Raw genomic sequence first — 14,831 nt, forward strand, 5'->3', positions numbered from 1 at the left:
CATCATGTCTGCCTCCAGAAAGTGCAGCTCATTCCATCTCCACACCAGCTAATAAGTGTCTTAAAGGTATACTTCAACATATTGGGAAAGTCACTTTTTTGCTTTATTTCCAAGAGTGAGATGAAATAATGTATAGGCCTGAAGCAAGAGTTAGGGCGTGATTAGCCTAGCTTAGCATGAAGACGGGAAGCAGGGGATAATAGTTCATCTATACACCAACGGTGTGGTTTTAAGGGGAAATATGTCTTGATGAACAGCAGCTCATGAGCCCAGTCGGCTCACTTCTGTGGCACTCTGACTCCAGACAAATCCAGGATGGAGGCAACGATTGTGGCAGCTTGCCTGTAGGGGACACAGAGAGCCTGTGCTCCACCACATCAATCATACATTCATAAATTCATTGGTATTACTTTGAAAAGGGGGAAACTAGCTCAGTTCATTTGTACTTAATGTGCCTTCATGCAGTAATCACATATTCACATAATCAACAGGTACAAAAACACAAACGAGAGGTCTGCAAAAGGCTTTCATGTTTATTACATGTTCACGTATTTAACATTAGTGTCTGATGAATCATCACTCGCGGTATTCTTGACAGTTTTGAAATGACACTTTACACTTAAAAAAACTACAAAAATTACAAATTGAAAGGAAGCCTTCATTTGACCATTACGTTCAAGTTGGATCAGAGTTTTCATTGTTTCATCTCTACATCTCAACCATTCCCTGCTGTGCATCTAACATTTAATCCAAATTGAAAGTCCACTCATTCCAAAAGTCACAAACTTGCCAACTTTTTCTCCACTTTCTTTTTCCTTCACAACACATACTGTCTGTGCAGAAAGTTCATAGTTTCAAAGCCCCGCCCTATTTGAGTGTCCTTGTGCAAGGCTTTGAATATGATATGCATCAGAACATCTGCTCTTCCTCGACACCTGTGAAAGAAGGTATTTACACTTGTGCAGAACTAAACTTCTCTATACAACACACTGTACTGTTCCTCTCTTGCAAGGATAAAAAAGCTCTTCATTTAATGCACATAAAAAAAACTGCTGCAATATGACTTGCAAAGTGCTGCAACAACCCCAAAACAAGGCAATGAAAGATGTGTCTGAATAAATGATCAGCACCAGTGTGACCTGTTGGCGTGAAGAGGCCAGTGGATGAAAAACCACTGAAGGTAAATTAAAGAGTAAAGCATTTGTGATCTTTTCTAAAATGTACATCGTTTTGGAAGACTAAACATTACATTGAGTTAAGATAAGTTTGGTTTCATTTGTCTTGGTGTTGAGATATGCCTTCAGTATTGAACATGAGATGAGGGTGCACAGATTACACAGATGAAGTAAACCAAGGCAACCGATAGATAAACAGTACAAACAGTGCGAAACTAAACCGAGTACGTAGTTTAGGGGAGATGTTTGATTACAAGTTCAGGAATATGCATCTGATATTCAGAATAAAAGTAGGGAATTATCATTCGTTAAAAACAACTTCATATAAATGACTTAATGACTGAAACAGGACTTCTTCAGTGAGTCATGTATACTCTGAGTGGCTCATGATCACTCATGTGCAGCATACAAGAGGACACACATTACAGTGTTATGTTTTCCTAACGCTGACTATGAATTGATGCTTTTTATTTTGTGAGCATACTGTAAATAATAATAATAAGTAACTTTACCTCACATCTGATGCACTTTTATTCTGAAGGTCAGAGGTCGTATCACTCCATCAATGCATCTTGACTGAGCACAACTGGAATCTTGTTTTGGCACATTATTAATTCAGCCACTCCGATTATTAATTAGGAATCTATTTGCTTGCTGTATCAATGCACTTAATATGTTTATCAATCTTTTGGTTTTTCTGCCACATATTTCAGCAACTATCAGAAATGATCTTCCAGTAACAGCAAGTCAGAAAGTTGTTGTACGTTGGGCAACTGAGCCTCATTTAATTTAGACTTTTTCCAATCAGAATATACAATATGTTCCTCGCAGTTATAATAAGCTGAAAGGCTGCGTTCAGGGCAGCGATGGAGCAACGTTTACGTCCAAAACAGTGACTGATTGAGCATTAAAACATTCCACCAGCTCAGAAAGCAGCAACTTAAAACATCAACACAACCTTTATAATCCATTCATTTCAATACAATATCTTTCAATTCTTTATAAGACTTCTAACAGTAATCACTGTGATCTTTTCACAAATGAGGCGGTATTCTTTTGTAACAACATCATCATTGTTACTGCAGTTATTGTAAGAGAACGCTTGATGTTGGGTTCGACTGGGTTTTTTAGTGTCCTCGCAAAAAGACAGTAAAGTAGCAAACTTGATTGAAAGGAAAGGATGGACTGACCAGCAGACCCTCACTCTGAACCATTTTAAGTACAACACAGTAAGTCAGTGTCAAAATACGAAAGTACTAAACAGTGATACACGTAGAAATACATGTCGAACCGCTAGAAAGTACACGAGACAGGTCAGAAATGAATTGAACATGCTGCTATATGCAGGACAAATGCACGAGCAATCCCCAGAATGTATATTATTGTATAGGTTCAACACACATCGTGCATTAATCAGATTATGTTAATGGGTTCAGCAAGGTTGATTTACTAATCATGATATTTCCAGGTACATAATAAAACATAATGGTAAATGCTGACTTCTGTGCATTTTAAAGCAATATACACTGCATACAATCCAACACACAAGACATGTAAGAAAATGTAAGCTGATATAGATATAATGCTGAATTTAGTCATCATAAAAGTTGTGTTGTAAAATAAGATAAATTACAAAATTACATAAAACTACAATTCCCAGATTATTTTAGGCGGTGATTGAAAACTGTGCAAGCAAACTCAATGCAATACAAGGCTCCACATGAAATCTTTCATTATCTTTACAATGTGGTTTTATAAAACAAAAAATACATATTCATACACATCTTGTACAAGTTTGAAAAGGTGAAACTGGAGGAAAATAAGGCTTATTATAAAAGGGCCCTGATCCATCACCTCCAGCCCAAAACAAAAGGAGCACAACGAAGAGAGCCAAAGCCAGAGCAGCCCTGTTGGGAACCGAGAGAACAAAACAGACACAAAGTTTATACCAACACAGAATCAGCTGAAATCGACTTATTTCCTATTTGCATTAATTGCCATGAATTTCCACATGTAACATGTTTCATTTGTGCACAATAGGATAATAGGGTCATATTTTCCCATGTAGTTCTTTCTCACCAAGAATTGTATGTTCACATGAAGAACGATATAAAATTGATGTACAAATGGTCATTTTGTCTGTGTTTATTCCTTTAAGACAATTAGGTAAAATGTCAAATGGTTTGAAAGTTCCTCATTTTGAACAAATACATAAAACTGGACATCATCAGCATAGGAATGACAAGAACCACAGACTCATTGAGGGATAATTCATCCTAATGCAGCATGTAGACGGAGAATAAAACAGGGCAGAGGTGCACAACCATACAATCTCTCACCGATGAAAACAAAGAACTGGCGATTCGATATGTGGGAAGAACACCATTTAAGTTCTTTTTCAGTTATTCCAACTCTCAGGGAATCGAACAGAATATTGTGATCCATGGTATCAAACGCAGTGCAGAACTAAGATGTAGCCTTTCACTACAGTTGGATTGTAATAAGATGATTTTTGTTACGTCAAGGAAAAGCAAATCGAAACCAGACTGCAATCTGTCAAATGCGTTGTGTTCCTCAACAACTTCGCTTACAGAAATATTTGAACCACTGAAAGAATTGGAGATGTGAACGGCTCTCAAAATAGCATTTACCGGTAGATGATATTTCAGTCCTTTAAGGGTCTTTATTTACATACTTGTACACACTTGATGTTCCCTTTTTTAAATGATTGGCAGGTTATATTACTAAAAGGACAGAAAAACTATCTGTCAAACAAATACAAATAAATGAGAAGAAGAAACCTTTCCCACAGAATGTCTTGTCTGTTGACTAAAGCTTTATTAGCCGAAATTCTAATTGCAAATAGGTGCGAATGCTAAGATCAGCGGTCGAACATGCTCCAATTATAATGCCACCATTAAGCAGGTGTAACACTTACTATCTTCACCATTTCAGTTTAGCATGTTAGCATGATAACATGTGATGTCATTAGTTCTGCAGGTATTTGGACATAAACCAAAGTATTGGACAAATTCAAATTTTCATAATTCTGATGATTAATAGGATTACCGTGAGAGAATCACCAAAGCTGTTACAACTCATCCTGAGGGGACCTTGAATGTATGTACAACATGTCATAGCAGCCCATCTCATGGTTCAGTGGCTAAAAATACTCAACAAATAGAAACGGGGTGAGTGCAGCAGCACGCCGGCCGTGATGCCCGTCGTGCTGCTGCACTTTTCAAGCTTCAGCACAAAGTCTTTTCCAGATTGTAAGATTTCCAAAATAAAAATGAATAATAGAAACCATGTAAGCCCCTATATAGTTATTGTTATGTGGGAGTTCACAGGTAGGACCCAAACGCAAGACCACAGGAGACAGAAGTTACTATTAACAGGTTTTATTTAGAATGTGTGAAGGTGTGGAGCCCGTGGTCCGACACCCGAGTGGCAGATCGACGGTGTGAGGCCCGTGGCTCGACACCGGAGGGCTGGCAGCTTGACGGCGAGAGTAGTCCGTGTCACACAAGGAAGGCAGAGCGGCGGAGTGTAATCCGTACACACAAGGAGGGCAGAGGACGCCACGGGGTTGACGCGGGTGAAAAACGGTACGACCTGACAACCCCAGACTGCAGGGCCAGAGCTTATGTAGTGACAGGAGACTCATTAGTGGGCCCTGAGTCTGGTGTGTCAGGCAGCAGGAGGTGATCGGCTGGAGTGTCCTCAGCTGTGCACACTCAAGGGTGTGGCCATGGGAGGCGTCTGGAGGCAGAGGACAAACAGAGAGCACATGGCACACAATAACAAACAGGGGAATGACAGAACACATGAGGAGAGGAGATCAGGGGAAACAGAGGTAACACCGAACAGGTCAGACAGGGATCCTGACAATACCCCCCCCTTAAGGTACGGATTCCAGACGTACAACCAGACACAAAAAATGGGCGGCCGGAGGGGGTCCGGAGGAGGGACGTCCCCACAGCTAGAAGGCCGGCCAGGGTGGGCAGAGGGGGTCCGGAGGAGGGGTGACTGGTTCTGACCGGCCACGGGGCTGCAGAAGAGCCTCGGCCACAGGTGCTCCGGCGGACGGCCGGGCGGGCGGAAGGGCTCCGGACACAGGTGCTCCGGCGGACGGCCGGGTGGGCTCTGGAGAATAGGATGCTGGTGCAGCCGTGGCAGGTACTGGAGGTCTCTGCTGCCCCGCGACGGCAGCGGGCACTGGAGGTCGCTGCCGCTCAGAGACGGCAACTGGAGGTCGTTGCGCCTCTGGGACGGCGGCCAGGTCTGGGAGAGGCTGCGGCTCGGAGGCGGCGGCGGCCAGGTCCGGTGTTAGCTGCGGCTCGGAGGCGGCGGCGGCCAGGTCCGGTGTTAGCTGCGGCTCGGAGGCGGCGGCGGCCAGGTCCGGGGATAGCTGCGGCGCGGAGGCAGCGGGAACTGGAGTTGGCTGCGGCGCTGAGGCGGCAGGAACTGGAGCTGGCGCTGCGGCGGCAGGAACTGGAGCTGCGGCGGCAGGAGGAACTGGAGCGGGCTGCGGCGCTGAGGCGGCAGGAACTGGAGCGGGCTGCGGCGCTGAGGCGGCAGGAACTGGAGGTCGCTGCTGCTCTGGGACGGCAGCGGCAGGAACTGGAGGTCGCTGCTGCTCTGGGACGGCAGCGGCCGGGACTGGAGGTCGCTGCTGCTCTGGGACGGCAGCGGCGGGAACTGGAGGTCGCTGCTGCTCTGGGACGGCAGCGGCGGGAACTGGAGGTCGCTGCTGCTCTGCGACGGCAGCGGCGGGAACTGGAGGTCGCTGCTGCTCTGCAACGGCAGCGGCCGGGACTAGAGCTCGCCGCGGTACAGAGACGGCAGCGGCCGGGACTGGGGAAAGCTGTGCCGCAGAGGCGGTAGGAACCGGAGCTGGCTGCGGCGAAGAGGTGGCAGGAACAGGAGCTGGCTGCAATGCCGTCCGAATACGGGGAGCCGGAGTCGGCCGGGCCACAGAGTGTTTCGCTACACTTGCTTGGCTCCGTCTCCGGCTGAGAAGGTGCTCGGCCATATAATCAGAGTCCCCCAGAGGGTCAAAAACTCTCATCAGATCCCTCGCAAACGCCACAAAAAACACAGTATTTGGCCGATCAAAACTTAATGTTCTCGCAGCCCACTCCAAAGCCCTTCCCCGCAGTAATCCAACCACGTAGGCGACCTTGGACCCGTCCGAGGCAAAAGTCTGAGGCCGACGGTCAAACACTCGTTGGCAAAGCGACAGGAAGCCCTGTCACTTCCCCAGTGTTCCGTCATAGGGAATTGGAGCCGGCACAGGGGATTCCCAGACCGGCGGAGCGAGGACTGGAGGGAATAGTGCAGGTGCTGGAACTGGTGGAGACCTGACTGTCCGGGCTAGTTCCTGCACGAAACAGCCAATCCGAGAAATCTCAGCAGTGACACTTCGCACCTCCTCCAGCAGACTGTTAGGGCCGTACAGTGTAGCTGCTCCTGTGGTTGCTGGGTCCATTAGGGTCAGGTCGTTCTGTTATGTGGGAGTTCACAGGTAGGACCCAAACGCAAGACCACAGGAGACAGAAGTTACTATGAACAGGTTTTATTTCGAATGTGTGAAGGTGTGGAGCCCGTGGTCCGACACCCGAGTGGCAGATCGACGGTGTGAGGCCCGTGGCTCGACACCGGAGGGCTGGCAGCTTGACGGCGAGAGTAGTCCGTGTCACACAAGGAAGGCAGAGCGGCGGAGTGTAATCCGTACACACAAGGAGGGCAGAGGATGCCACGGGGTTGACGCGGGTGAAAGACGGTACGACCTGACAACCCCAGACTGCAGGGCCAGAGCTTATGTAGTGACAGGAGACTCATTAGTGGGCCCTGAGTCTGGTGTGTCAGGCAGCAGGAGGTGATCGGCTGGAGTGTCCTCAGCTGTGCACACTCAAGGGTGTGGCCATGGGAGGCGTCTGGAGGCAGAGGACAAACAGAGAGCACATGGCACACAATAACAAACAGGGGAATAACAGAACACATGAGGAGAGGAGATCAGGGGAAACAGAGGTAACACCGAACAGGTCAGACAGGGATCCTGGATCCTGACAGTTATAGCCCCTTATCGTCCTGTCCTTTCTGATTTGGGGGGAATTTTTGAGGCCACTGATGTACACTCTCAGATTTTGCAGACTAATCAATGCCAACATTGTTTTGACATTATTGAACTTTGATATATTTGATTGTTAGGAAAATAACCTGCACAACAATTCATTTCCCCTGCATGTCAGTCTGCCACCTACGGTCCCTAAGAACAGCCTCATGACTCTCTCATGTGCACCTTTCAACAGTTTGTATTCTTGCAAAATATATTTTAAAACCTGCAGGTAATGCGTTTTCTCTCCACAGCAAAATCATTTTGCCAAAATGACAGCAAAGTCAAGCTGTAACCTAACTCCTTGAGAACCTGTTCGACCTGGAGCTTTAAAGGGTCCTGCTGACTTCAGCTGATTGCACTGATTGTCTTTCCGCACTCAAAGGCACCACAACAGTCGTTGTTTCATAGTTCATGAACATTGTTCATTGACGTTCTCCACACAGTTTTGCATCCAGTTTGTAGGATTGAAACTCCTGCACCTTCCACTCAAAAGCCCGTTTATTTCTCCAGCCTCAGACTATCAGACGACAAGCTATCGGTTTCCTTTATAAACATAACTGAAGCCTCCAGTATGTGGCTCTCTCCGATGACAAGGGGAACTCCAAATGCTTTGCTGCTATGCTGCATGTTGTGTTTCTGTAATTGCTGATCAGAGGCCATGTGAACCTGGCTTCTCCCTCTCTGTCTTTAAATGACTGTCCTATAAAAAGCCGGCTGACTGTGAGCTGTTGATGTCCAGCAGCAGCTGAAGCGGTGCGAGTTTACGCATAACAAACACCTGCTATCGCCCGACCTTTCACTCCTGCACACACTGTGGCCACTAGACACATTCAAACACCTCGCCCATGAATAATCTCATATCAATATAATCCTCCGTATCACTGCTGTGGTATCACAATCCACAGCGTGTGAGCGTGAAAGCCCGCTGAGGTGCAAACTTTACAATCACATCTTCTCCTGTTGCATGTTGAATCCTAGCACATGATCGCTCACATTCTTAATGCCCTTTTCCAACTGATATGATACTAGAAAATTCATAAATAGACAGACTAACCTGTATTTAGGGGAGATGTTAAATTGTCACATAGAGTTATGTACTTACAGGCTTTTCTGAGGTCAGATGAGGACCGATGGAGACACACAGTGTTCAGGATGAAGCAATAAGACATTGGGAAATGAATAATCATACCAAGACTTTCAATGAAACTATAGAAGCATACATGTTTAGAACAGATTGCTGTTATCAAATGTTATTTCATCCTGCAACTTCTGCAGATTACAGAGTTTGCTGCAAGTGATTTGGTTGTTCTCTAATTCGAGCACTTTTTATCTTTAATGTTTACAATGTTCTTTATCAAGTCACATTTTACAGCTTTGACTTTGAAATGTGTTATTTAGAATGAGATGAATAATATCGAGTAGATTTTATTTAAAATGTCCTTTTCCCAAAGTTTGTTTCGATTTCATGAAGCCACCTTTCACCAGAAAGTCTTTAAGACTTTCTGTGATAGCAACATGAGCTGAGCATGTCTTCAATCTCTTTTTGTTTTTGGATTGATTATTATTATTATTTTGAACACCTTAGGTCTCCATACAAGTTCGCTTCCTTACCTTGCTCTCATCAACATGTTGGCAAGGCGGGAACTAGTGTTGTGAAATAAAAACTGACTTTGGAAAAAGAACATTTAAATATAAAAAATGCTCAAATTGAATAAAATGACTTGAAATAAACATGTGATGATTGTGAGCTTTAATGAGTACTGGATTTTCAGTATCATGGATATATCGTATACAGTATATTGTGTGTATTTATTCATATAACTATAATTATTTCATAATGTCTTAATTGTTTAGTCATTTTGAACATGTGGGCCTCCATAGTGTCTCCATAGAACGTTGATCAACTGGAACTAAACTGTTATAATTAGAAATACAAATTAATCTTGTAAAGAAGTAAAGAGGTACAGCGAATCTGAACAAACAGAGAGAGTATCAGCTGTAAGGTCACAGCAGAGTGGCCTCGATGCTCAGACTGAACCTGACCAGCAGGAAACCACTGCTGAAGTCTCTTGTGTGGCATTAGAGCAAACATGTATCAGTGAAGTGTCTTATTAGGCCACAAATATACAATAAGTATCAATCTAAAGTAATCGTGCTGTCTATTAGAGTGAGAAGAAACATTAGAACGAGTGCGATTGTTATTACACGAGTAGTTTCTCAGCCTTGGATATCAAAAGCAGAAAATAACAACACATGTGCAGAGATTTGTTCACTTGTGCATCATATCTATAGATTTGATGGAGACAAAAGAATGCATGATTAAATGAAAGCAAATTCAGATTTGAATATATTGTAAGAGGTTATCTATGCTTCTAATGGATTTAAAAGAGTTTTTTTACAACGGCAAAATGCACTTTTTAAATTATGATTACGAACAAATCATGAAGTCACCTATACAATCCAGCATCCTGGTTCACTCAGGTCTACTCAAACCTGATACTGTACATACACCAGCTAAACAGTCACAACTACTCACCTGCAGGTAAGCTGCGATTCATCTGCGCTCCACCACGAAGCTCATGGTGGTCCCGTCGAACGAGGGTGGAGCGATGATCCGCGGCCCCTGCTGGGAGGTGATGCTGATGACCGGCTGCTTGATGCTGGAGAAGCCCTGCCTGTTTGCGGCAGCCTGCTGTTGAGGCCAGTAGGCCGCCTGAGGAGACATTCCAGTGGCCATGTAGAAGGGACTCTCCATGTACATGCCCTCAGCCTGCTGTGACAGGGCTTTCCCTCCGCCCTCCGCCTCTGACTGCACCGACTGCACCAGCATCCGGGCTGGGATCACGGACGGGGTCGGCATGAAGCCCGGGTAGATCATGTAGGTGTGTCCATATGCTCCTGGACTGAGGGCCAAAGGTGAGATTGGTATGGGCACCGGGGTCATGGGAGGTTGCGGCATGGGCACGTCCACATACTGGCCTGTTTCAGGGTCAAAGAGGCGCTTGGTGGCCGGCTGCACAGGAGTGTCCACCAGGTAGTAGCTCCCAGTGGTGGGATCCAGAAGCATCTTCCTCTGGGTGGCCTGGAAGGGGTCCAGGGTGGGAGCGGGGGTGATCACCGGAGAGAAGCAGTACACCTGCGGCTGACTGGTGGACATGCCCATTGGCAGAGAGTGGTAGATGGCAGGAGCGATCTCAGGTGAGCGTGTGTCCATCACAATGCTGGAGCGTTTAGGGCACTGGTTGTGGTCTTCAAAGCCCCTGGCGCCGGATCCCAGGTGTCTTGAAGGAGTGATTGGTTGTCTCTGGGTGGTAAATGTGTACACTGGTGTTTTTTCAACAGATGAGGCTTGTTTGTTGCTACTGGAGTGAGACTTTACCGGAATGGTGAGGTAGTTCTCGTTGTCAGCTGAGGCGCTAAAGAGCTCCTGTGTGGGCCGCTCAACCTCCTTTGATTTGGCTCCTTCATTTCCACTTAGCTTCGTCCGGCTGACTTTTAAGGACACCGGCAATTTTGGGGACTTAGGGATGAAGCTTTTGGTGCTGAAAGGTGTTTGAGTGATGGCGTTTGGCTGTGGCTTGAGGCTAGAGCTGAGGCTGAACATGTTCCCCGCGGCGTGCATTGACCTCGCAACCAGCCTGTCCTTACGGCTGCCGGGAGTCTGGAAGACCAAGCATGGGTCTTTGTCCTCTCGCCGCAGCAGGCTGTCAGTGCCAGAGGACGCTGCCAGTGCTGGTGGCGTCTTGTCATTGTTGGGATAGGAGTCTCTTCTGTCTGTCCTGTCCATGGACGCTCTCCCACAGACCTCAAGTCCTTCATGCTCCTCCCTGGCTATCAATGAGAGCACGTGGCTGTCTGTCAGGAGATGGGGCTCATTCTTCCTTTTCCATTCATTTTTTTCAAATTTATACATTTGCTCCATGGTTTTCACTGCAGCCTGGAGTTTTTCCAAAGCTCCCAGGTTCGCAATCTTTGACTCAGGTTTCTTATCTGTGATATCCAATATTTTTTCCAGCTTCATTGAAGCTGCTCTGCTTTCAATTCTCAACCCAATGACTCCATCTGAGGAATCATTAGAGTCACCTATGGGTGCTCTCTCTGCTGCCCTTTGCAGCTGAGCATTCTTAGCGTCCTCTGGAGACAACCGGTTTGTGTCAAACGGCTCCTGTATAGATAACTCGGTGAGATTTCCAGAATGTTTCCCGTTACTATTTGTATTCACAGACTGACATTTGATCACTATCGGGGACACAGAATTAGGATTCCGATAGGACATCTGCTTCATTTGCTCTGAGTGGCTGTCGGATTTATTTTCGTTGTTATCCAAAGAGACAAATTTATAGGAACTTTTAACCATTTTACGCACGTCTCTCACTTGGTAAATGGGCGTCTGCAGCTTCCCTTTGTTATCTCTAATGTCTCTAACCATGAAATGCGGCACTTTATCTGACGACTCACCCTTCAAAGCTGCAGCGAGCGCCTGGCATTTCAAGTCTTCCGTTCTGATGAGGCTGGCTGCGTTGCAGCCTATATTAGGAGCGCGCAGTTTGGAGACGCCAAAACGCTCAGTTGTATTGTCTCTGACGGTCTTTAAGTTCATTTTAATTTCCGGAGATTTGGATGTTGCTGCGCTCCCGGGGTCTGCGATGTATAACGTGGTGTTGTCAGGGCGCAGTTTGATCTCTCCTCCGTCTCCATATGGAGAATAATTCCTGTTCTGCAGCTGTTGTCCGGCTTCTCCGTCACCAGATAGCAGTTGGATACTTGGCACAAACAAATGTGACATTTTAGTCAGTTTGCCGCTTCCCGCTGAGTACTGCTCGCCCTCTCTGTCGTCAGCTGAGGGCGACTTCTCAGGTGTTTTATCGTTTTTATGATCCTTTTGAAACTCCAGCTCCTCGTCCTTCCAGCATCTGAAGGCGCTATTTTGGCTGCGAAGCAGCGTGCTTTTGGACGCTTCCAACTCGCCTTTTTTAGCTGCGATCCCAGCTTCATTGGCCGGTTCCAAGTTAGTTTGAGGTGCAAGAGCAGCTGCGTCTCGTCTCCGAGAGTCGCTCCTGGTATCACACGAGCCGCTGTCCACGAAGTCCCCCAATTCATCCACGCACATTATGGCGTACTCGGAGCTGCTCTCGGAAATCTTGGAGCTCTGTCTGCGCAGCTCCCTGCTCCCCTTCTCCCTGTGGCCGTCGCTCTCCTGGTGCACAAAGCACGGGGAGGGCGTCGGATGCGGCTCCCTTATCTCCCCTCGTTCCATCTTGCGCTCCTGCTCGAACTGCATCTTCTTAGAAATCACATTTTTGATCAGGCTCGAGGCGAATACGGCTTTCTTGTGCGTGTCTTCCATGGCTTTAGAGGGCGACTTGCTGGCCCCTCTCCACTGGCCGCTTGGCAAACTGTTGGTAACCGCATCTGTGGAACGTGATCCTGCAGCGTTTTGTGCAAACTTAGTGAGCCTTTCTCCCCCAGACATTCCTGATTTGACATTGCAACGAAAATTCAGAGTCTCCGTGAGTCTAATCACTCCGGTGTGGCCCTGGCTAAATTCCCCCATCAGCTCGATTTGCTTTGATGACGACGGGCTGTGAGGGTCACCATTCAGAGTGAAGATCCTGCTGGAGGGAGGTTTGATGCTCGCCAGCGCGATGCCCTTATAATCTCTATTGTCTATATTCTTGGCTATTTCAAACGAGGCTGCTGAATTTTGATGGGAAACCACACTTTGGTCCAGTCCACGGGACATGTTCATATTGTCATATTTCAGGTCGACAAACGTGGCCCACCTGTTTATCCCTTTTCCATGCTCTGATGCAGAGGACTCGCTGGAGGTGCTGAAATTGATGGCATCAAAGTAAGGATACGCCAGACTCTTGAATGATTTGGCTGTCAGGTTGCGCACCTCCTTGTCAGCGTCGTCCAGCTCGCTGACAGCGCTGGACGCACCGCTGGAATACCCGGTGACCTCTTTCCCTCTCAATTTGCGGCCAAAGTGCAAGCGTCCGGGCGCGGCTATGAAACACTTCGCCCTGTCACACAGCGTCTCTGCCTTCCCATCAACCCCTGTAAACACATAGCGACTCACGTCCCCGGAGTGCCTGGCATGAGAAAGGATATTCCCCCGTTCTTGGATGCTGCCAGGGTCATTTATAGCTCGAGAAGTGGTTCTGATTGACAGGTGGATCTGTCCCCCACTGTTGCCACTGCGCTGCTGCTGCTGCTGCTGGGGCTTTGACACACTCTCATCTGAGCTGGTGAACTTGGCCCCGTCCTTCGGATCACTTTCAAGCAGAGTGCTGACTGCTGCTGCGCCCTGAGAGCGAGGCTGGCCGGCGTCCCCCCTCTCCCCCGCAGCCCCATCACCGTCAGATGAGGCGTAATCAACAAAAGAGTACACCTGGTTGTCACCCTCGACGTCCCAGCTGGTGGAGGAGCCCACCCCGAGGTCGTAGTCCTCCTCGTGGTCAGAGAGCTCCGAGAGTTGGATCTCGTGCGTGGTAATATAATGGGACTCATCCTCCGTTACGCACGGGACGCAGTCCTCGGAAAGCACCAAACTAACATCATCATCCTCCTCATAATCATCCGACTCACTTCTCCCGCTCAGATAATTATCACTACAGTGTAATCCCTCACCTCGTGGAGGGTTTTTGCTGTCTTCTCTTTTGGACACCTCGGGCTGCGTTGTGGCACGCTCGCCTTCGTCTCCAGATTTAAAGCAAACCTCTGACTTTGAGTAAAGAATGGGGAGGTGTGATGGACCAGAGGAACCCTCCTTGACATTTTTAATACATTTCCCAACTCCACAATTATTAGTTTCAATATTGGTATTAATCGCCACCTCCTGGATTGGTTCCGTTGCGCGCAGAGCTTCGGCGCCACTGCTGTTAATAAGGACAGACATTTGGTTTCTTTCACCAATGCCGCAGTCGTTTTCCGGTTTTGTCCCGCCTGTGTTCACGTCCATTAATCCCAAATCGACGTAATTGCTTTCGTTTTGCTTCTCCGGGGCATCCTCGTCTCCGTGCGCCGGTTTTTGGAGCAGGTCTTGGACCTCCCGGAGAGTCGCCGGCGTCTCCACACAGCGTTGCTCTGTCTTCATAGCTCAACCGGGAGGTTTGACGTTACATTTGGTGTCTGAAAGAAACGGCAGAGACGGAGCCCCCCAGGATTATTTAGACCTGTAGGCAGATGGCGCTGCAACGCTCCATGACAGACAGACACTCTGATGACAGGGGAGCGCTGCAGACATTCCGCTCACTGCGATATGAAGCCGAAAGCCGAGTATCTAAAAAGGACCAGAGACGTTACTGGCCAACTGTCTCTAGGCCACATGGTTCACAAGATGGGGTTCGCGGACCGTTAGGGTCACTGAGAGGACTCCCCTAATGATTTCATTAAATATCATTAATTCTAAATGGTTGCCCCAAACAAAATATCAAATATCGAATAAATCCCAACAAATGAAGTGCACAAATTACTTACTTTACTGAAACATCAATTTGATGATGACAGTTGTATTTCATTTCTGACGGCAC

At 47.1% G+C, this 14,831-nt stretch overlaps 1 protein-coding gene across 2 annotated transcripts; it reads right to left on the minus strand.

Annotated features, from left to right (window-relative positions):
- Positions 1 to 517: 517 nt before the first annotated feature.
- On the minus strand, positions 518 to 14,555 carry cUnh4orf54 (chromosome Un C4orf54 homolog). Of its 2 annotated transcripts, none has more exons than XM_079295474.1 (2): positions 9,833 to 14,555; positions 518 to 3,082 (listed from the first exon to the last, which is right to left on the minus strand). In XM_079295474.1, exon 1 carries the CDS (start codon positions 14,393 to 14,395, stop codon positions 9,851 to 9,853), a length of 4,545 nt encoding a protein of 1,514 aa, XP_079151600.1. In that variant the 5' UTR covers positions 14,396 to 14,555; the 3' UTR covers positions 518 to 3,082; positions 9,833 to 9,850. The 2 variants fall into 2 exon arrangements, with proteins under 2 accessions (XP_079151600.1, XP_079151601.1); XM_079295475.1 differs by lacking the exon at positions 518 to 3,082 and adding an exon at positions 6,993 to 7,114.
- Positions 14,556 to 14,831: the final 276 nt, after the last annotated feature.

The sequence above is a fragment of the Melanostigma gelatinosum genome (genome assembly GCF_949748355.1).
Source record: "Melanostigma gelatinosum genome assembly, chromosome: 23".
NCBI classification, from domain to species: Eukaryota; Metazoa; Chordata; class Actinopteri; order Perciformes; family Zoarcidae; genus Melanostigma; species Melanostigma gelatinosum.